Source organism: Pituophis catenifer, unplaced genomic scaffold (genome assembly GCF_029215685.1).
Source record: "Pituophis catenifer annectens isolate HBS135680 unplaced genomic scaffold, rPitCat1.0.hap2 SCAF_2, whole genome shotgun sequence".
Lineage (NCBI taxonomy): Eukaryota > Metazoa > Chordata > Lepidosauria > Squamata > Colubridae > Pituophis > Pituophis catenifer.
The window spans coordinates 229,391,214-229,415,733 of NW_027256882.1; the positions used below are offsets into that span (position 1 = coordinate 229,391,214).

Genomic DNA, 24,520 nt, shown 5'->3' on the forward strand with positions numbered 1-24,520 from the left:
TGATGAGCATGTAATTGCTAAAAATTTGTAGTTATTGAAATTTGAAACAAGACAAACAAGTGAAAGTGGACTAAAACTATAATTATAATGTATAGATGGAATAATGAGAAAATATGCAGCTGAAAGGACTGAAATTTACATTATGTTATAATCTTAAAGAGAATTTTTATAAAAATTATGTATCAATAGTATGCGTCACCAAAGTAATTGTCCCAAAGTTACAAAGGCACTTTAAATTTATGTTGAAATAGTCAGCTACAAGAAAGGATATTTTATTATTTTTGATGGACATGTAAAAAAACTAGAAAATTTTGGATTCTGTTACATATAGTGTGATTCAAAGGATTTTAAACATTAATGTGCAATTGAAACCAGAAGCTTTTCTTTTGGGTCAAACAGTTGAGGGAAACTTTAGACAGATGGAATTTTGTATTTCTACATGATGACTACTGCGAGAATGCCCAAATTGTATGCATAAAGATGGAAAGTTTTGGCACTACCCATAATAGAGGAATGGTTGGTTAAGTTGATAGAAATTGCTGAGATGGCTAAATTGACTTCTTTGAGTGAAAAGACAATATCTACATGTATTGATTATTGGAAACCTGTTATGGACTTTTTTTGTGAAACAGAAAAAAATGAACATATGATCTGTTTTGATAATTATACAGAACAGATTATAGAAATTACAGAGTTATATTGTAACTATAGACTAAGAGGTCAATTTATAATTCTACTTATAACGGCTATAAAAAACAGAAGTTACTTCTTGGTATCGGTTTTCTTTCTTTTCTATATTACTTTTATTCGTTTCCTTAATTGCACTTTTAGCTTTTTCTTTGATTCTTCTCCTCCTTCTCCTTCTCCTCCTCCTCCTCCTCCTCCTCCTCTTCTTCTTCTCTCCTCCTCCCCCTCCTCCTCCTCTCATTTTATACTAGTTTGTATCTTCTTTAATACAATTATACAAACAAGCCCTGTTTTTCTATGATGAAATATAACTACAGGATTATAAATGCAAATATAATTGAGTTAAAATTAAATATTCTTTAAAATATATGCCAAATAAGTAGTAAATTTGATAAGCAACTGGATTTTTGCCATTAATTTCAGTAGAAAAGTGCATTTACTAATGATAATTACAGACTAATTAGTAGTTGTAATTTTTCCAGTCTAATAATTATATGTTTTTTTCCCCACTTCAAATGTACTTTTGAGAGAAAAGTAGAATGAGAGTAACTATAATTCCTATGTGTAAGATAAGCCTTATATTTTATTAGGTTCATATTCAGGGGGGCTATCCCTTTTCATTCTAAATTATATTCTAATTTATCTGACCAGCATAGTCCAAATATATTAAGATAGTCCTTTGTGGGTTCTTATAAACAGGTTGTTTTGCTTTTGAAATGTAGCCAATTTTCTACTTAGCATTGGGTACAGCCTTAAATACATTTTTCAGCCTTGCAAAGATTTAGCAAAAGGGTAATAATTATCCTTTGGGAGATTCAAGTTGTCAATTAAAATGGCCTTCCAGTTTGGCATCGCGGTCAACAGTCTTATATCTGTTGCTAAAGTAAAGTAATAAAGGTCTCTGGCAGGCTACCGTAAATCTTAGGATAGATGCTCCGCTGACAAACACATAACACAGTGTCACCCCTTGGGTGGCCGAGAGGAACGGGCAAGTTCCTCGGAGGCCGGAGGCAATCCTCTAAGTCAGCGGCGGAGAACGGCAGCCATGGCAGCTGCCTCGAGACTGCGACAGATCAGGACAAGCAAAGCGCAGGAGGAAGGAAGAAAGGACGAAGTGCTTCGGAGCCGGGTGAGTGACACCAGCCCAGGCGAGAACAACGCGTTAATGAGGACATTTATAAATAAGACCCCCAGCCTTACTAGCGGCTGAAGATCTGAGGGGCTTGAAGATTTTGGAAAGAAAAAAAAAGGGGGGGAAGTTTTAAACCCTTTAAGAATCTTATTTCACCACTGATTGATTGGAGGGAATTGCTTATTAACTAAATAGAGCTGGATACCTGAACTTTTTTGCTAAAACTGAAATGAACTTGAAAAGAGAAAAGTGAAATTAAGGATTTGCCACCTTTAAAAGCCAGACAAAGAGATCAAACAGATTGCTACATAAATGCTTCAAAATGGCGATTGAAGCTGTGACTAAGTGACTAAGTGACAAAGAGCTCTAGTGGCTCAGCAGACTAATTAACATTCCACTTACATCTGCTGTCTGCAATTACTGCAAGTTCAAATCTCACCAGGCTCAAGGTTGACTCAGCCTTCCATCCTTTCTAAGGTAGGTAAAATGAGGACCCAGATTATGGGGGCAATAAGATGACTTTGTATAAATATACAAAAGTATGAAGGCTATTGCTTAACGCATTGTAAGCCGCCCTGAGTCTCCAGAGAAGGGCGGCATATAAATCAAAAAATTTTTTTAAAAAAGTGAAAGTGTTGATTGTGGAAACCTGTTTTTTTTCTGAAAAGAACCTACTTCACTTGTTACATATTGTGGATTACCTCAAAAAGAACTAGGGCTTTTTGAACTTTGGAGATTCCTATTCTGTCGTTTGATGGCTTTACAAAGAAAGAAGAAATACAATGTTTAATAAACTTTTAACTAACTAGCACAGCAACAGAAGTCTTGGCGCAGGACCAGAGGTTGAGAAGCTGATGTTTTACTGGAAACAGACTTTATAATGGAATCAAAAGGATATGCAGAGTTTTAAGCGTGGAAGTATTGACTTTGAATGGAAATGTATATGGACAGATAAGGAAAAGAAAAAGCAAAATAGATAAATTGAATAGCAATGTTTGAATGTTTAATTGTTTAAATGCTTCAAAATTTAAATGAGCTTTAAATAAAAACAAGAAGTGTTTATGGTAAACAAATATAGAAATATTATAAAAATAGAAATGGGAAGCTAAGGTGACTAAAAGTGATATGTTCATAAAAGCATAACTTGTTGTAACATGCTTAGTTTTAATTTGATAACAAAGTGGTGGATGATAATTATGATTAAATGTTAATGATTTTTGATGATGTATTAAGGTACACAGATGGAAGTTATAATTGTGATTGCATCTAATATATGTTGGGAATGATTAATATTAAGAAACAAATGGGGGAACACCCTGGAAGAATACAGTTGGAAATAGTGGATTAATAGATAACATATGGAAAAAGAAATTTTTAATAAGTTAGTAGAATAGAAGTTGGAGTTAATGGAGGAGAATATGCTGAGAAATCAGCCAAATAATGAAATGCTGTTATCAGCCAAATAATAGGTGAAGTTAAGGAGGAGAATGCTGTTAATCAGCCAAAATAAAATATGCTGGAAATGGTATGATTCTGTATGGTACTATTCTGTACGGCTGCACATATCCCAAAGGAGCTTTTCCAAAAGGCATCCATACTTTCTAGTTTTTTTCCATTAAAATGTTTCACTTCTCATCCAAGAAGCTTCAAAGTCCAGCTGCCTTTTGGAAAAGCATCTTCTGACAACCATGACCATGATGATTTTAGAATCTCCATAGACTTCCCTGCACATACTTGGCCACTAGGTCCAGTTTTTTAAGGACTTAAAGACCAGCAGGTTTTAAATGTCATTTTTTAAAATAATAGTTCCTAAATTTTCCCCCGCCTTTGCCCTCCTTCCTCACTACAGTAAATCCTACATCAATCTAGTGTCTGACAAAGTGAATGATAACACATGAAAGCTTATGCTGCTTAATGAAAATTTGTTAGTCAGAGAAGATGCTACCAAATTCTGTCTCTTCATTGGCATCCAACCTTGGCAACTTTAAGACTTGTGGACTTCAACTATCTGAATTTCTCAGCCAGCATGTTTAAGTTGGTTGGACCGCACTGCTTTAGGGTATCAATTCAACATTTAGCCTATCAGAGAACTTCTGAAGTCATTCCTTGTTTTTCCATGTCTTTTTCAATCCTACAAATGTTATTATAATATTGCTTCTTGTCTGCTCTAGGAGCTAGCAGAATTTTTTAGGAGAAAAGCATTCCTACTTTAAAAATTCATGAACTCTATGAACTAGAGTTCATAAACCCAGCCAGGAGTTTACATTGTCATGTTCATCCTCCACAAACTTGTGTACAAACAAAATACATACCTATGTATTGCATCCCTTCTATTAAAATTGATAATTTTAAATTATGATGTTTTAGAATTTTTACCTTGTGTTTTTTAATGATAGATGTGGAGACTATAACAGGAATGGGGGGGGGATGTATATCAACATTTTGATATTTTTTATTTCACTTTTTCAGTTTTCTTCTACTACTTTGACTGGTAGACCTATACAAAGATAAATAGAAAGAAATTAAACTTTTAATTCAATACTCCTGCATTGCTTAACTATGCAAAATAGGCAAAACTCAGAGAAGATATTGAGAAGTAATCTCACAGTGCTTAACCACAGAACTAAATATTTTAAATATTTGGATTAAGAAATACAGTATTAACTTGAAGTTGGAAGAATTTTATAAATTACAAAATTAGTTAATACTGGAAGTTTTAATCAAGATATTCCTGTTAATTAAATTTAACCATTATTAAAATATGACATTTATGTATGTAGATTAAGAGGCACTACAGTGTCTCCTAGTGACAACAAAGCAGAGTACAAGCAGATACATTTTTGTGACATGAATTTTGAAGAAGTGGAACTATAAACATATAGCTTTAAAATAAAAACTAAATGCAACCAGAAGAATGTTTGACAAATAAAAATTTCTCTGCTATGTTCTCCATAAATTCTCAGTGATTATAATGGCTGGTTTGTTCCTAAATGTAATCCAGTTGAATCGTATAAAATACATCAGAGAAAAAGTTTGAGAGCTGTCCTTATTAATTCAGTTATGGGCAACCTTGTGATAGGCCCCAACAGCCATTCTGTGTCTCAATGATATACTTTTTATTTTTATAGCCAATATTTTCTTTCCTTCTTTTCTAAAGGTACAGAGTACAAAGTCTGCATAAGGCTGAACACATCTGTTTTGCATCATTAAACTGGGTTTTTTACTCTTAATTTCCTGGCTATATCACTGGTTTAGCAAACAATCTCTGCTAGAAAAGTATTTTCCTCCATTAAGCGGGTCGCTGTGCAAACTGAATATATACAGTAGCTGAATTAAAGAAGAAAGGATTGGGAAACATACAGTATATCAAAGGAATTATGCAGTAGAAGTTTTGTGCTAGGGCAGACATAAATTTGATATACTGTAGTTCTTTGTTGATTAAGTCTTAAGGCCAAATTGAAGGCTTTTGGTATTCATGTTGCTTGTTTACTGCAAGGATATATAAATTGACATTGCACAGATATATGTGGTCAGACTCACTTTTTCTTGTTTTTATTTCTCTGTATGGTTTTATCTTGTTAGAGAAGACAACTTCCTTACTATTTGATTTCGAACTATTAAAAATATTACACTATTATTTCTATAACTGGGACCTTGAAAGCATTTGTACATGAGTAGGTACAAAACAGAATCAACAGATTACACTACCAAGTTTGTAGGTGATGCTATGTAATTAAGTGGAGTTTAATTCCAACTTTATGACTTTTAATATAAATTGGATTTTCTCCATTCATTTTTTTATTTTCTATGCTTAATTTTAGTGCTAGAACACAAATGCTCATGGCAAGCAGCAAAAATATGTCTTTCACCTTCAGAAGAATATTAAGAATATTCTTAGAACATATTCACATAATAGAACATAATTGTTAGGATATGGTGTAAGCCTAACAAGTTGTCCAGGCAATATATGTGTTCTATCACTTTAAATGTATTCTGTAACTTTAAATGTAATGCTGAGTAATTGTACTGCTGAGTCATTGTAATGACTAATGACTGCTGACTGAATGCTGACTGCAATTATCATAATTGTACTGTTGAGTCATTGCACTGCTGACTTCACTTATCATAAGTGGATAATTACTAGTGTAAAGTGTATATAAGAAGGAAGCCGAGCTATAGTTATTGTTGGACCTGCTCTCATCATTGCTTGACTTGCTGCTTGACTTGTTGATTGGAACTGTTACTGTCGTGTGTGAAGACGTGGATGGATATGCTACCATCGTGATTTGTTACCAGCATGAATTGCTGTTTATTACCGACTGCTGTTTGTATGGTAAGAAGATATCTGTAACTTCAGACTGATTTGAGTGGCTAAAGACTTGGATTGATAAAAAGACTATGCAATTGTTTTTCACTACAAAGTAAAAGCTTTGTTAAACCAGTTTGTATGTATTGTATTCAGTACCGTTTCTCTATGCACTTATTCTGCTGGTTGGTAACACAACAATATCCTTAACATTGGTTATGGGCCCAGAGCCAACCAGAATTAACTAGGATTGTTCAGAGCAAAACTGAGAGTTAATGTGAATAATACAGAAAACTGTGTTTGTGATATATAATCCAAGTGAAGATGGCACAAGAACAGTTATCGAACATTTCCATGATAACCCGGCTGGATGGAACAAACTATGTATCCTGGTCTACAAAATGTAATCTACTTCTGCGTAGAGAAGGACTCTGGGACATAGTAAATAATCCACCGGATGTAACAACATGGAATCCTGATGATGAAGAAGATGCGAAGAAAATAGCCAAGTTTACCAGAGACAATGAACGAGCTCTTTGCATAATTGGACTGACACTGCATGACCAGCAACTTGTCCATATTCATGGCAAAGAGTCTGCTGCTAGGTGTTGGACCAAGTTAAAGAGACTATATGTTCATGACACTGTGGGTGCTCATATAAATCTCACACGGAAATTGTTTAAGCAACATCTTCTTAAAGGAGGAGATATGATGGCTCATTTGGAATCCATGACCAGAATTTTCCAGGAGCTGCATGAAAAGGAACTTGTTTTCTCGGAACTACAGCAAGTCTATATAATTCTTTCTCCTCTGGACGATACTTATGACGACTATGTTTCTTCACTGGAGGTTTTGACCAGAGATGACCTCACATCGGCTGGCGTAACCGGTAGGTTATTGGAAGAATCCAGAAGAAGACAAGAAAAGGATCAGTTGAGAGTAAACTAAGGTGACCAGACGTCCCGCTTTTGGCGGGACAGTCCCGCTTTTGAGCAATTTGTCCCGCGTCCCGCGGCGTTTCAAAAAAGTCCCGATTTTTCTTGAGCCCCAGCTGATGGCTAGAAGAAAAAAAAACTGTTTAAACTCTTGCCCGGGGCTTCAAAGGGCCGCCCTACAGGCAATCAGTGTAAAGCAGTTTTTTTTTCCCCTAGCTAAGCTTCAGAAACGAAACCGAAACCGAAACCAGGGTCTTTGGTGCAGCGTGACAAAATGAGGCAGAGAGAGATTTATTTTTATTTTTATTTTTCCTCCCCAAAAAAGGTAGGTGAAAAACTGCAAACAATGGGAAATTTAGGAGGAGACTTCAAGATTTTAAAACACAAAGGAAAAAAAGCTGTATTTAACTAGGGAATTGTAATAATTGAGATACTATTAATTGTATATTGTGTTGAAAGCAGAAATGGTTAAGTTGTGGTTCGGAGGAATATATGGGAGAAATTATTTGGTTTATTATTATTGGTAAATATAATTAATTGATTTGTAAGAAATTGGATTGCATGGAAATAATTGGAATATTCATGTTCATATTGATTAATATACAAAAAAGATAGTTTTATAACTAATTGATTTATATTAAAATGTTGAATTTGTATTAAACAACTGTATTACATAATTACATAATTAAACAATGTGAGGATGGATATAAAAATAGATGATAATGGGAAGGGGTATAATATAGAATAGAAGGGAAAAATTGAATTTGATTAAGATTAGAGATGAGGATGAAGGGTAATATTGGTTTTTTAAAAAAATAGATGAGGAATAAATATGGCAAAAAGGAAATATAGAAATTGTAAATTTAATTGAAATGACTAAACGCTGTTTAAATTTGTGAACCAGCCAAATATTCTGTTCAAAGAAAATACATTGTATGTTTGTATGTGTGTTTCTAATTATTGCTATTTATTCATATTTGTTCTCTTTTATTCTTTAAAGTTTAACAATTCATTCTTTATCTTAATATCTTTATATTTGCTTGGGGTTGGCTTTCTTCCCTTTCATCTTTTTTATTGTACAGCAATCTTTCTCCTCAAACCTACCACCTCTCTCTTTTCTTTCCTTCTTACTTTCTCTTCCCCCCACCCTCTTTTTCTCCTCCCTACTTCCTCTTTCTTTCTCCTTCTCCTCCTCTCTTCCTCCCTCTCTTACCCTCACTCCTACTCTAATTTCCATTCCTTCATCCCTCTCTATTGCTGTAATCCTTTAATGCATATGGACTACTCAGAGGGCTGAAAAAATTATTTTTGACTGGTCCTCACACTTTTGACCAGTCCTCGAACTTATGACTGTCCTCACATTTTACATTTTTGCCCTATCTTGTCATCATGGTGAAGAGAAGCAGTTGTGAAATGAGTGACATGATTGTTAAGAATGCTGCATGGGCATAAATGTGAGGATGGTCATAAGTGTGAGGACCAGTCAAAAGTGCGAGGACCTGTCAGAAATGACTTTTTTCAGCTCTCTGGTTAGTCCTTTTGTGCATATGGACTACTCAGAGGGCTGAAAAAGTTTTTTTTGACTGGTCCTCGCACTTTTGACCAGTCCTCGAACTTACGACTGTCCTCACATTTTACATTTTTGCCCTATCTTGTCATCATGGTGAAGAGAAGCAGTTGTGAAATGAGTGACGTGGTTGTTAAGAATACTGCACGGGCATAAATGTGAGGATGGTCATAAGTGTGAGGACCAGTCAAAAGTGCGAGGACCTGTCAGAAATGACTTTTTTCAGCCCTCTGGTTAGTCCTTTTGTGCATATGGACTACTCAGAGGGCTGAAAAAGTTATTTTTTACTGGTCCTCGCACTTTTGACCAGTCCTCGAACTTACGACTGTCTTCACATTTTACGTTTTTTTCCCTATCTTATCACCATGGTGAAGAGAAGCAGTTGTGAAATGAGTGACATGGTTGTTAAGAATGCTGCACGGGCATAAATGTGAGGATGGTCATAAGTGTGAGGACCAGTCAAAAGTGCGAGGACCTGTCAGAAATGACTTTTTTCAGCCCTCTGGTTAGTCCTTTTGTGCATATGGACTACTCAGAGGGCTGAAAAAGTTATTTTTGACTGGTCCTCGCACTTTTGACCAGTCCTCGAATTTACGACTGTCCTCACATTTTACATTTTTGCCCTATCTTGTCATCATGGTGAAGAGAAGCAGTTGTGAAATGAGTGATATGGTTGTTAAGAATGCTGCACGGGCATAAATGTGAGGATGGTCATAAGTATAAGGACCAGTCAAAAGTGTGAGGACCTGTCAGAAATGACTTTCCAGCCCTCTGAGTAGTCCCTATACACATAGCCATGGCCACCCGGTCACATGACCAGCTAGCCACGCCCACCCAGTCACATGGCCTCCAAGCCACGCCCACACAATAAGCCACGCCCACAATGGTGTCCCTCTTACCAATGTTAAAATCTGTTCACCTTACCCTATACACATAGCCATGGCCACCCGGTCACATGACCAGCTAGCCACGCCCACCCAGTCACATGACCAGCTAGCCACGCCCACAAAATAAGCCACGCCCACAATGTCCCTCTTTACCAATGTTAAAATCTGGTCACCTTAGGGTAAACCAACCAAAAGAAGACAAAATGTATTCAACTGTCTATGTTGTAAAACGATGTTTTGCTTGTGGGACTAAAGGGCATATAGCTAAGTATTGTAAGAATAAGAAAATGTCTGTTAGGGATAATAATAGACCCAAGAAGGGTTGTAATTTAGCTATATCCAGTTCAACAACTAATGTTAACCAGGATTGGTGGATTGTTGATAGTGGTGCTTCTCAATCTATTACTAAGAATAGAAACAACTTTGTGAAAATGAATAAGAGTAACCAACATATTAGATTAGCAAATGGTTGGAACGTTAAGATTTTTTCTTAGAAAAAACAGAACATAATATGCTTAGAACAATAAGAACATCATTAGTATCTGAGTTTAAACATGTTTGAGATAAACATGTCAGCCTCAGACAACAAAAATTAAATAAAAATGAACACAATATAAAAATGATTAAAATAACAAATAGATAAATAAATTGAAAGAAAATTTAAAAAAACAACTAAACTCGAAGAGCAGATTCAGTGTCCATGTTATACAAAATCTGTTCTGGCTTCTAACAATATGAGTCATAAATTGTTTGGGGTGATCTTGTTTGCTAACGGTTGCTAGGAGGGTGCTTCTTTACAAGCACACAGGCATGTGCGCACACATAGGCCACAAAAGCTGACATCTTTGCTCTGTGGTTGATATGATTTCATAATTGTGAGGTATCATTTACGTTCAAGATCATGGTAACAGTTGTTTTTAACCGTTGGGTTTTTAATCTTTGTATACTATCCATAGTCACTGAGATACGCAGGCATATAAATTTAAATAAATAAAATGTGGGGAGATGCTCTTTCCCCAAATCTAGCAAATTTTGGAATCTCTACCAGCACAAGAATCAGGATTGGAAATCTTCCCAGTGCTTTTCTCTCTCCAACAAGATCTCTTGATCTTAAGCCATGCTGTAGCATCCGGTCCTTGCAAGCCAAGCATGAAATAATCATTGTAAGCACAACTACAAGGAGATTTTATTTTAATGTTTTTTTCTCATTGTAGCCAAAGTTGCTAGAGCATGGGTTGGGTATGAACATAACCAGCACACTCTATTTGCAGCTTAGCATAGAGGTGATGCAGCCTCTAATAAAGGAGAATATTTGTAACTCAGGGTTCAAATGAAGGTGCCCTCTGAGCAAGCTTGTTTTCTTGCAATGCACTGATGATGTTACCTAGTTTGGGTAATGAAATGTCTGCAACAAAACAAGCAAGCTCAGAGAACAACAAGGACTCCTGATGCAGTCTCTCTTTCCAAGTGTCATGGCAAGGCCTAGCCACACTGACAAGCAGCTTCACTTCACAGTGAGGCTAAAGCTGTTGTTTAAATATCACATAACTATTAACTACAGTATTATCTATTTGTTCATGCAAATGAAATAGTTTTCTGTTTGTTAAAACATTGCCTTCAAAATATTAATTATGAAAAAGGACTAATTTAACCCATAATTTATTCTTGCTCTTAACATTTTTCTCTTTTTTACATAACCACCTCTGCATCTATACTTCTTTCCTTTTAGAAAATCACATTTTTATTGTCTTTTTCTAGTCGTTTACTAACATGGAGGGATATTCAACATATTATTGTAAGGACTTCAGGTGCTGGACATCTAATTGCCAATGACTGGAAAACCAATGCAGCTGGTTACAAGGGTAAGTTGTCATTTCATAGTCAACATTTTAGGTCTTATTCAATAAAGTCCCTAGTATTTCTTTATTTCTAAATTTCCTTTTATCTTTTGCCTTTATTTCTTAGTCCCAAGTGTTTTTCTACCAGGTATAGTTCATGTAGCTTCTTTTTATTTACACCAATAAAGTAAATGAGGTCACAAGATCAAGAATTATGCCTTGCATATAACTGTATTTTAGGTAAAATAAGGAATCCTCATTACAAAGAAAATATTCTTTAAAGTAAAAATGATTCTCAGCTATCTCTAACATGGGTTGATTGGAGAAATCTATTAGCTATATATTATTCATAGCTAAATAACATAAATTTAAACAATATGTATTTCCTGACTTCTAAGAGAAGTATGCTACAATGTAGACATTGATATTATTTAATAAAATTCACTATTAGATAAACTATGTACTTGAGAATAATATTAACAAAAATATACGTATTAAGGAATACATAAAAATATGCATTTGGAGAAACATCTTGCAAAAATAATTGTATTATAAAATACAATGAATGTTAATATGAATATATTATGAAATATGAATACAGTAGAACCTCTGGTCATGAACGCTTCTGATCACGACCAAATCAGGTTACAACCAAAAAATTCACAATTTTTTTTCACAGCCAATTTCCCCTTCTGCACCATTTTTTTTGTAAGCACCAAATTTCCAAAATTAGGTTCGGGTCACGACCAATTTGGTTTGCGACCAAAGTTATGGAACGAATTATGGTCGTGACCAGAGGTTCTACTGTATATAAATGATAACATTGGATAAATATGCATGTGAACTGACATAAAGATGAAGGAACATGTCATCTGAAAAGCTGAGATATTAAGCAAAATTAAAACTGAGTATTCCTTTTGTCAGTAGACAAAACTATTTCTGAATTTAAACTTTAGGTTTTCAAATAGTACCTGCAATTTTATAATTTCTTTTTTTCTTTTGGAAAAGATATTTCTAACAATTCTTTCACATAAATAGTTGTTTAAAATAATGAGACATTTGAACCTTATACATACGCATTAAATTAATGATACTGATTTCAATTTAAAGTTTATAAGAAAAAGATTCATGACATACAGAGTATAAATGCAGATCCCCACTTAGGACATAACAAATTCTAAACCATAATTTTCAGTTCGAAGTTTGTTTGTTTTTTATCTTTTATGTTGGTCTTATGTATTTAAAAAATTATTATATTTTGTGTGATAGCATAAACTGCAAAATTATTCATTCTATGTTAATCATTGTTTTATTATTTAATTATTTAATTTATGTTCCACCTTTTCTCAAGGAGTGTATTAGCTATCAAATATTTCTAACCTCAGTGTCAAAATAACAACAGTATATACTGGGTATGATTCTAAATGCTACAATAATTGCAGAAAATATTGTTAAAATAATTGAATGCTGGTTTATTATTTATACAGCTTAATTTATTTGCTACTTTTCTCTGAGAACATTTTATATTTCTGTTTTATGTGTTCAACTTATGAAAACCAAATACTGTATAAGATAGTAGGAAAAATTGATAAATATCATTGGGATATGATTAATAAATATTTTTGTGCCATATTGCTTGGAATGTTATCCATTGTATGAATATAACAAAACACCTAGGAGTCCATTAAACCAATATTTAGAAAACATTGTTTATCTTATTTTCTATCATGATTATAGTTATTCATGAAATCTATCCCACTGCATTTTGTAACAGTTGCAAGTTAATATTCCATATAGTACAATATATGTATGTAGTTATACACTACCTCATACTAAATTATAAAAAGAGGAAGAAAAGAACAAAATAATCCCTATTCACTATGGAACTGAAGAATCAACTTTAACCTAATTAAAGTGAATAGTTTTAAGTCAATTATTTTGGCAATGTAAGCTGAGCAAATGGTTTCAATAAAACTATAACTCCTTTTCAACCTCTTGTTAGTTTTGGATGAAGCAAAAGCAAATGATTTAGATTAAATAGCAACCTCCAATGTTTAATTTGATGCGGGGAGTATATACGTGCACACTGTATACTGCTTCTGGCAAAAATGGAACTCTATTTTACTATTGCACGTGGCATTATTTAGTGTAATATTTCACTATTGTCCCCAGCTGCAGCCAAAAATAATAATTAAAAACCTGTTTTTCATAGAATGAATTACACCGATCAGACTGAATCCCTTTGGAAATATACTATAATTTTCTTTATAGCTGGAACATGTTTTTTCAATGACAGTATCATAATAAGGTGTATGAGCAAAACAAGCCAAGCATTTTTCTAAAACTAGCTTGGCTGCAAACTTTTCCTACACACATTTAGCCATTTACTGGCTAAAGCTATAAAGAGGGATAAGTTAAAATAAATTGGTTAGACTAGTAAAGTTTTTTGGCCTTGTCTTACCCACGGATTTGAGGAATGGACATTAAATACAATTACCTGGGAAAACAAATTTGTTTAATTGCTTTTAACTAAATGAATGCCAGGTATCAATTCACTTCTGAAAGTTACTCAAAGTCAAGCTGATTTGAAAAATCTTTGTTGCTGCTATCTACTGTTGACTGTCCAAAATGGTAAAAGATAATTTTACAACTGCTGAAATTTTCATAGTAAATGAAACTATTTAAAGAATGAATGAATGAATGAATGAATGAATGAATACTGAATCTCCCAGCCTTCAAGTTCCATATCTGCATTAGAACCAATAATTCTTATTTTTGTATGCCTATATACCTGTAACATATACTGTAGTCTGTAATATTTAATATAAAATATAGAAATTTGTATCTGTATAGCAACTCCGATAATACATTATGAAGAACTATTCTTCTAGAATGTCCTTTATCAGTTCACTGCAATATTTGGTAAGAATAGAAGAATGTGTCAGGTTTCGATATCATCTTCAAATAAAATAAATTGCATTTCCAAACAGATAGTCTTTGAAGAAATCTTTCATTTTATTAAGCATGACAATCTGGCCCCGATCGTGGCATAGCCAGCTCTGGACTCCTGACCCCAGACCCTCCCTTTCTGTTCCCCAAATCTCTGTGTCTCATTGGCCTTCTTCCAAATCTATCTCCCCATATCTACTACCTAAGCTCCCAGGAATGCCCCCCCTCCCTCTCATCTCCTAGGGGATATTATCTTCAATGAAAATAAGTAGGTGAAGTGTCAAACGTCCTCTTGCCAGCTGGCCCCTCTTCTTCTTCTTATGCCAGCACTAGAGTAAATGCAGGTTGAAGTGCTGACAGAATGACAATGATGATGATAATGATGATACTCTGTGCCATAATCATTGAAAGACATTTTTAAAAAAAAGGAACCTTAAGAGCAAGCAGAGTGTCAAAGTGATGACAGTAGTGACAGATCTGTTTTATAAAAATCAAGTATTAAAAATGTTAAAACAATTGGATCCAAACATGGGTGCCTTAATTTACAACTTTTGACCAAAAGTCCAATCCCAGTTGAGCATTACTTGTATATAACCAGGGAGCAAACCTTATACTCACTAGCACTGATGATGTAACCTAGGCAGGTAATGAAATATCTGTAAGCCAATAACCAACTCAGAGGGCACCAAGAATCCTCCAAACAACTGTTTCAAATCACCATATTTGGAAATCAACAAATTTTAATTTGTTTTCTTTTTTAGTTGAATTCACATGGGAAATAATGCATGTCAATAATAAATAAATATATGTAGGGCTTTAAGACTAAGTACTTCATCGTTTTTAATTTTTAAAAGAGAAAATTGTCTCTTTAAAAAAAATATGACAGATTGGATAGTACTTTACCAGTATTGATTCCCTTTAATGAGACAAACTTTGCTGTGATTCATATGGAAAGGTTAGCAATTTTTGTGTATATTATTCATATGCAAGAACAACCTTTCCAATCTAGGACAAAGGCATTTTCCAAAATGGTATGCCCCAGAGTTATGTTTTTCAGGCAGAAAAATGACAATTACAATCTTAAGTATTACTTAAAAGTCATTTCCAAGACATGATGTAATACAAGAGGTTCAAGAGGTTCTAGGATTGTTAATATATCAGTTGAAATAACCCTATAGCTTTAATTTACACACATAACCGGACAGTGTGAGATTGAATGGATGGGTTTTTTTCCTTCAAGATGCAGAGGATCAGCTAGTTATAGCAACCCTATGTTTCCCCAAAATTGTTATTATTTAGTCTGTGAAAATGATGGGCTTGTCTTGATTCTGGCAGCTGCTTAGACCAATCCATTTGATCAGAAACTTTAAAGTACAACGCATTTCAGACAGCCATCCATCAGCTGTCTGGAACATTTCCATATGGAAACTTTAATAACTGCTCAGCGTGATGCTTCTTGAATTGGATTGAAGAGGGATTATGTTTAAATGTATATTATGTATGCATTTTTTTAAAATGGCAGGGTACATCAAACTCCTACTCATTATTCATCACCACAATCAGTTTGAAACATTAAGAGTAGTGTCATGCATGGAAAATTAAACTAGACATTATAATATTGAGTGATCTTTTCTCAAGAATGAAAAAATGAATTTTTTAAAAAGTGACCATGTAAATAGATTTTGGCTATTTTTTTTTTTTGATGGGGATAATACAAAGAACTTGGTTTTTAAAAAGTAATGTGCATTTCTCCAAATAATCCATCAAGTTTATAGATATCAGTCCTAAAAAGTATTGCAATTTATTTCCATAACATGGAGAACAGTCACAGTTCTATTCTGAAAACTTACAATGTAAATTGTTAATGGAGAATTCCTTTAAGCCCATAATTTACGCTGATTTGGATACAACACTTTAGCCTGTTTCATAATATTTTTATATCATTGATTAATAATGGTTATTAAAGATGTAACTCTTATTTCTTATTTAATGCTTTGACAAATTATTAGCTGGATTTGCTAAATTACATGTCATTGGATAAAGCCAACAAGACAAAGGTCAGGGCTGGTGGGAATTATAACTCATAAATTTAACCAACAAAACTCATAATGTATTTGTTAAAGCATGGGATGCATAAAAACATATATGCTTTGCTTCCATGAATTATTTCTCACCACCTTTTTTCATTCTTTATTTATCTCATTTCCTACAGTTTTGTCCATATTCCACTAAACTGATGTCTTTCACTATCTTTGTCCTGATTGCAAAATCATATGGGGAAAAAATAAATTGATCATATATGTAAACATCAAACCCAAAGCCTACATTAATAATTAATATTATCGGACCAATTATTGCAGCTGTAACTGGCACTTTTAAAACGACAGGATAGATGTGATATTATGAAACAATGTATTTTTGAGGAAAAGGAATTAAATAGAGTATAGATGTTTGTGTTGTACAAAAATGAAAATAACTACTTCAAGATTATAATAATGTTTTATGTTTTGTAGTTAGCCACTTATATGGATTTGGATTGATGGATGCTGAAGCCATGGTGGTAGAAGCAGAAAAGTGGACAACAGTCCCTCCACAGCATGTCTGCATTGAGAACACAGATCGACAAATCAAGTAATATTTATTAAAGATATTGACCAATGTATTTACTGAGACTGAATGGTGACTAATTTTTTTTAAATGAATGTTTTTATAAGCTAGTTGTTAAACAGGATCTTCTTGTTCCTTTGCTGAAAAAAAGTTTAGTGCTATTATGTTCAATAAGAATTTGTGCACGCTGTTTATGCATGCTCAGTCTATGGATACTCAGACAATGTAAGGGACCTTTTGTGTTATCTATCCCACCTTTCAAGGGAGTAACAATCAACAGTTCAGATAGTAGGTTCATAACAGAGGTGGATTTCAGCAGGTTCTAACCAGTTCTGATGAACCAGTAGCAGAAATTTTGAGCAGTTCAGAGAACCGGTAGTAAAAATTCTGACTGGTCCCGCCCCCATCTATTCTCTGCCTCCCAAGTTCCAGCTGATCGGAAGGAAATGGGGATTTTGCAGTAACCTCCCCCTGGATTGGGGACAGAATGGAGATTTTACAGTATTCTTCCCCTGCCATGCCCACCAAGCCACGCCCACCAAGCCATGCCACACCCACCAAGCCATGCCACACCCACCAAGCCACACCCACAGAACTGGTAGTAAAAAATTTTGAAACTCACCACTGGTTCATAAGCTTCAGTAAATTCACCAAGCACCTCTCCAAATGGTGCTCACAGCCCTGCACAGAGAGAGGAAAAAATATATAGATAGTTCTCAATATATGACCACAATTGAATGCAAATTTTTCATTGCTAAGCAAGGCAGTGGTCAAGTGAGTTGTGCCCCATTTTAAAACCTTTTTTGCCATAACTGTTAAGTGAATCACTGCAGTATTTAAGTGAATCATGCCATTGTTAAGCAAATTTGGCTTTCCCCAATTGACTTTGCTTGTCATAAGCCAGCTGGAAAGTTTACAGATGGTGATCACATGACCCTGGGTTAGTGCAACAATTGTAAATACATGCCAGGTGCCAAGCACCCAAATTTTAATCATGTGACCATGGAGATGCTGCAACGATTGTAAACGTTGTAAATTGGTCACTTTTTTCAATGCCGTTGTAACTTCAAACAGTCACTAAATGAACTGTTGTAGGTTGAGGACTAGTTGTATTTCAGAGATGTTTTAGATATAAAAATGTATCAAATTCACTGGATATTTAATTTGGCTTGTATTTTTCAAACAGAACAATACGACCAGATAATATTCGTAATGGACCAGATAATGGCGTTCGTTCAATATACAAAGCCACAGGATGTGCAGACAATGCCAATCACCATGTAATATATCTGGAACATGTGGTGGTACGAATCACTATTACACATCCTCGGAGAGGTGATCTGGCAATTTATTTAACTTCTCCTTCTGGAACAAGATCTCAGCTATTGGCTAACAGGTACTTAACTTTCAGTTTTATAGAAGCTCACTTTCCAAATTGGGTGCACTTAAAAATGTATGAACTTTTTAAAAAGGTAAATTGAGGAACCAGTCTGAGAAAATGAACACATCAAGTGGAAATCTAAATTTTGTCATGAGCATTAGCAGAGGCAAGATCAACTGTAATCTTCTGCAATAGTTTTTGTCCGATACTGAGAATGAAATTACAAAAAAGTAGAATTATAACAGTACTTCAAGAAAACAGTTGAACAAATAAATCTTAATGACTCTTCTCATTGTTCTTCCAAAAAAAAGAATGGTGTGAAGTCAAAATATAGTCTGGCCTGTCTGATATGTGATCCTGACATGACTTTTAATTGCATTTGTGATACTTTTGTCTTGAATTTTTGTCCTGATGTTCACAAAAAGATATTTCATTCTGGAGTTATCTCTTGAAACTGTGTCTGGAATGTAGCCCTGTGTATATAAACTAATTACTATCAGATTCAAGAATTTTGATAAATGATTGGTTGTTATTAGACAATTGGTTGTTATTACAAAGAGACAGAAAGATATAGAAGTCTTTTTCTTATCTATTCCTTTATTAAAATGCCCTTTAGATTAAAACTGGGCTATTATATAAGTAGAAGATACTTCCAATTGAGTAAAATGACTCTCCCCTCTTTTGTTTATTGGTCCTTTTTTCCTCCTAAATCCCTCTATATGCTTTTCTAGAGAGCCCCCAAACAGAGACAAGTGTACTTTGGACTGTCTCAAGTTTGGGACTGAATAGCTTGCCAACATATCTCTTTCTAAGGCAACCAGATTATGATCAGCAGAATATCAAATATTGGGTTTTTTTAACAATGTAATTATGATTTGAATTAACCTTTACCTGTAGCATTTACAAGGAACAGTTGACTAGAGGTAAATTGTTAATTCAATGGATAACACTGATTTCATGTTTCATAAAAAAAATAAGTATAATTAATATTAATTATACTTATTTTAATATAATAAGCTTATAATTAATATAAGCTTATAATTAATATAAGCTATTTGCTTAATTGGTTGTCATTTGCAGGTCCTTTCATATTATTTGTAAAGTGATGACTATAGTAAATGTTGTGCAACATTATGATGCCCATTATAAAGAGTGGAAGTTCTGCCATGATGACACCAGTCAACTCCTTGTGACTGCATCCATGCAGTTTTCTTGGCAGTCCTGTGGAACTGAATTAACATTACCTTTTTCCATTTCCCAATCTCACCAGTAAGCCTGAAATTCCCAAGAGTTCACTTCTCTAAATACTATTAAGGCTTGACCTCTCTTAAGCTTGAAATCAACTGTATGGTCCTATCCATTCAGTTTAATATTCTAGCCATGTGGTCCAGAATTTTGGACCAAGCATGGTCCATATCCTCCATAAGATTTCTTACGGAATATCCCTTTAATGTAAGAATTATAGAAAAATTCCTCAAGTTTTGTGTCTTTTCTAAAAGCTTACTATGACTATTTGACTTGTATTTTCATGGTCACTGGAACTCATATGAAGAGTGTACAAAAAATATTTAACTCAAAGCTCTGAAAATTTGTCTCCACGATTACTTGTATATTGACTTATTAATTCAAAAGAAACTGAAATGCATAAATAGTGTTACACTTGGCCCATATTTACTGCACTTATTAGACATAGTAAGAAGGATATGATTAATAATTTGGCAATGATAGCGAAGAGTTAATGTTTACTTTCTTATTTCACAATTATGACACACGTAGGTTAGATATATTAAAATAAAATCATTTCAGACCACATGAATAATGTCACTTATAATTCACAAACTTCTAAACTTTTTAAATGTTTGTGCTTTATTATTGTTAGATTTAATAACAGAATATTTGTGCAATTTGACCATTTATATGAGCATTTATACTCATAAAAGTAGAGTCATAGCTAGTGGTTCCAAAATGCAGCATTACTTCCAGAATCCTTATGAAGCATCCCTATATTCTTTCCTTGAAGATATTGGAGCCTGACACAAACCCATGTAGATTATAACCAATTGCATCAAATGAAATTTTTAATAAATATAATTTTCTTCTGTGTTTATACATACATTGTTGTGCTTTTCTTTAAAAGGTTATTTGATCATTCTATGGAAGGTTTTAAAAACTGGGAGTTCATGACAACTCACTGCTGGGGTGAAAAAGCAGCTGGTGACTGGATTTTAGAAATCTATGATACTCCATCTCAGCTAAGAAATGTAAAGACTCCAGGTATGAACACATTATTCTGCTGGTTATTCGCTTTACCTTTTATATATTTAATGTAATATAGGATAGTGTAGTTGGTTTATAAAGATAAAATATTGGTTAGACTCAAAAAGTGAAAAGTCTTTTGCTATATATCAAAGACTCCCAGCATCAATAGCTAGGAAACCCTGGTATTAATCATCAAATCACTTTTACACACTTAGCCACGACATCTGCTGGGAAGATTGGGTGATAACTCCAGCTGTAGAGATAGCAGAGGAAGTCTTAACCTATAATTTTGATACCATAAAATGCTTTTTCACAGAGATTTATCTAACAGCACTTCAACTAGAGCAGGGGTGTTAAACTCGCGGCCTGCAGCCCAGATGGGTCACATGCTGGCTCCGCCCCTGCTCGGTTTAGCAAAGGGGGAGAAAGTCCCGATACGTCATATGACACTACCGTGATGATGAAAGTTTGACACCCTGAACTAGAGGATTCTGAGTCACTTATAAAGCAGCTTCAGATTTCTATGTTTCTATGATGTAATAACGTTAGATAACTCAGCTGTTTAGTTCAGCTGTAGTATAATTGAGATTGTTGTGAAGCTAAGAGAGAAATCTTATCTTGCCTCACTTCTAGAACCTGAAGTTCAGGTTACAGCAAATGCAAGCTTTAAGGTTTTGAAACTCTCTCTGCTCTGCTCAGAGAAAATAAGCAGAAGAATGATGGTAAGATTTTTTTTGTCAGCCTCTCCATTCTCTTCAGCATCAGAGAAGAGTAATAAGAAAAGCCTGGAGAAGTTTTGATTTTCCATCTCTTCCTTTTGGGTGCTGTAGAGAGTAAGATTTTCGATTGCTGTGGGACCTAAATGAGTTTTGGTTGGGATGTAATTTTCACTTCTTGAGATCAGCATTTCACATTTGCAAAAATAAAGATGTCAAATGGTTTCTGATGATTAGGGAGCAAAAACAACAGGGGTGCCTTACGTATAGGTCAGCATTATGTTATCAGTTGCTTGTAATACAGGCTATGCATGCGATCATATGCAGAACAGTTCATTTATTCATCTAAAATATTTACATAGTTTTTGTATCCTACATTGAAATACATGGACAGCTCACAAATCATAAAATCGCCATTAAAACCTCTGTGACAACTGGTAGACCCACCCAGTGGTTTCATGAGATATTAAATATTAAAACAACCCCAAATTTCTTCTGGAACTGCTGTAGGTCTATTTTATTTGCCATTAGTATTTTTTTAATTAAATATTGATAGAACAAAAGGTTCTGCATTCAGGATTTGAAGTATGTGGGAATGACTGCGAAACAGCAGAAGGAGACATAGAGTGGACCAGAGGTCCCCAATCCCCGGTCCGTGAACCAGCACCATGGCATGCCAGCAATCAGCCATGCAAGCAAGCAAAGTTCCATCCACAGGATGCAGGCAGCAAGCGAAACCAAACCCCCTATGGTCCAAGGAAAAACCTCCATGGAACCAGTCCCTAGTGCCCAAAGGGTTGGGGGCCGCTGGACTAGATGATGGTCATGTAAAAGTTATCTCAATCTACAGAAGGAAAAAGGACGTGAGAATGTCTTACAAGGGACCTTCTCTGCTTTTCTGGAAAGTCAAGTAAAGCAAGGGAGAATGGCATTCAGACTTGCAAATTTCTGTTATTGGAGCCATGGTGGCGCAGTGGTTAGAATACAGTACTGCAGGCTACTTCTACTCACTGCCAGCTGTCGGCCGTTTGGCAGTTCGAGTGTCACCGGCTCAAGGTTGACTCAGCCTTTCATCCTTCTGAGATCAGCAAAATGAGGACCCAGATTGTTGGGGGAAACATGCTGACTCTGTAAATCACTTAGAGAGGGTTGTAAAGCACCATGAAGTGGTATATAAGTCTAAGTGTTATTGCTATTGCTACCTTATAATAATGACAGTGCCAGTACTACCTGTTGTCTGCACTACCTCTAAGGGCTGACTGGATTGTACTGCTATAGCTATTTTGTGCAGATGTAGGTTGCTGATATTAATAGAAGTGAATATTTGTTTATCAACTCTTCACTGATATTGGGCTATTGGTTGTAATATTGATTGGCTGCATAGGAATTTCTGGTGCTAAAACATGGATAGAAGTATCTTTTTCTCATGCCCAAAATTACAGAATTAGAGTTACCAATAATTTTACCGTCTGAATTATTTCATTTTTCATTTTTGCTGCAAATTCTCTTAGTTAAGTATTTTCTTTAAATGGTTGGGATCAAATTCACACATATACATTCATCATTTGATCTGGTATTGTTATTTGTTCACCATTTCATCATTTGCAAATGAATGTGTTGTTTGCTTTGAGCAGCATTATAACTGATGAAATATGAAACTCTTCCTATGGAATAATGTGTTTCAGTCATATGAATTCCCACACAACAATGAAGTGGCATAGTTGTATGAAGGACTATGCCTTTGCTACAGTTTTCTCATATTTTATCATCTCTTAACTCATTCACACTAAAGGAAACTCTACCTGGAAATTATGTTTAATAATAATTTGTGGAGTTAGAAATACTCAGCATAAGCAGCAATATAATTTAAATGTGTCGCATATTCTCATATTCCATGTTAGGGCCTAGACAACTTTTGCTTATCTTGAAAATGCTAAACAGATTGAATCTAATAAGTACTTGGATAGGAGATTGCCAGGAAGACTAGGGCAGAAGACTAGACTGAGTAAGCAAAAACAAAAAACAAAACCTAAGAATAAAGCAGTGACAAACCATTCCATCCTATTGCCAAGAAAACTGTATAACGTGCCTATATAATCACCAGGAGTTGATATCAACCTTGATCTTTTAATATGCCCATCTTTCCAGTTCCATATATAAATAATAAAAATAATTTTAAATAAGCTATTTGAATAAATGTGATATTTTATTATAATGTTTTATTTATTATAGTATTTCAAAACTCACTTTCCTGTCTTCCTCCTAATACTAAAATTTCAAATTCATATTGGTAGGTTTGTAGAGATGCAAGAAAAGAAAACATAATGTTTTGTATTAATATGTTTTTAAGCATGTTCATGCATATTTATACATCTTATATAGCTCTCTGGCTCCCAAAGCAGAACTGGCCCCAAATGGTGAATGAACTAAAGCTCTTTAATCTATGCTATCAGGTTAGTTATTAAAACTGAAGAACAAGGAAGGGGTGGTAATCGGAATCTAAGCCCACCTGTACTTATGCACCCATAGTCACTACCTCCCTTGCTTTCGTTATATTTACAACAATATTAACCACTCCATGCAGAATAATGAAACATTTTAGGCTTGACATCTAAAAAGACACAGCAGAGGGGGGAAAAGGAACAAGAGGAAAGAGATAACTAGCAAACACAGCTGTAGTGAATCCTTTGTAGGGAGAGCCAGATGACCCTACCGCTTCCAGAACAGTTGATCCTCCTGCACTTCCTCACAGGGCAGTTCATCTCAATAGGTTCTATGAAGAGGGAGGAAGAGCTCCCCCAATTGCAACAGTGAGTAGAGTGTTTCTTCTCTTCTCTTCTTCATTGGGCAGTTCATCCCTCGTGTCCTGAGCCAGATAGTTTCAACAGCAACAGGTAAAGTTGACAGCTCTTTGAAATATGCTACCATAAATATCAAAGAGAATACATTTCCTCCTGGAATTTCATATCTTCCCAATATGATTCATTTAGGTAAATTGAAAGAATGGTCCTTAGTACTTTATGGGACATCCATCCAGCCTTACTCCCCAAGAAATGATTTTTTAAAAGGCGAACGAGTACGCATGAGTGCAATTGAAGACCCTACGGAAGATTATGGACTAGATGACTATTCAGGTAACATTAATTATTATATTTGAAATAATATAACCATTAATATAGCAAGCTTTTTTTCTTGCTCTTTATTGATTTCCTCAACTAAGCCAGAAAACCGGTCTCTAAAAACTTTGAATTCTATT

The 24,520-nt window shown here is 34.6% G+C and overlaps 1 protein-coding gene across 5 annotated transcripts in view; it reads left to right on the top strand.

The window, feature by feature from the left end:
* PCSK5 (proprotein convertase subtilisin/kexin type 5) overlaps positions 1 to 24,520 on the top strand; it is a 201,356-nt gene that overhangs the window by 112,501 nt on the left and 64,335 nt on the right. For 4 of the 5 annotated variants that reach the window (XR_011600080.1, XM_070938639.1, XM_070938640.1 and 1 more), the window contains exons 10-14: positions 11,273 to 11,376; positions 16,815 to 16,932; positions 18,095 to 18,304; positions 20,427 to 20,563; positions 24,255 to 24,398. Coding sequence is in view for 4 of the 5 variants with exons in the window: in XM_070938639.1 (XP_070794740.1) it covers positions 11,273 to 11,376; positions 16,815 to 16,932; positions 18,095 to 18,304; positions 20,427 to 20,563; positions 24,255 to 24,398 (713 nt within the window). In the remaining variant the exon portion in view is untranslated. Of the gene's footprint in view, positions 1 to 11,272; positions 11,377 to 16,814; positions 16,933 to 18,094; positions 18,305 to 20,426; positions 20,564 to 24,254; positions 24,399 to 24,520 lie in introns of those variants that run through there. The other variant, XM_070938642.1, reaches the window with a different exon arrangement.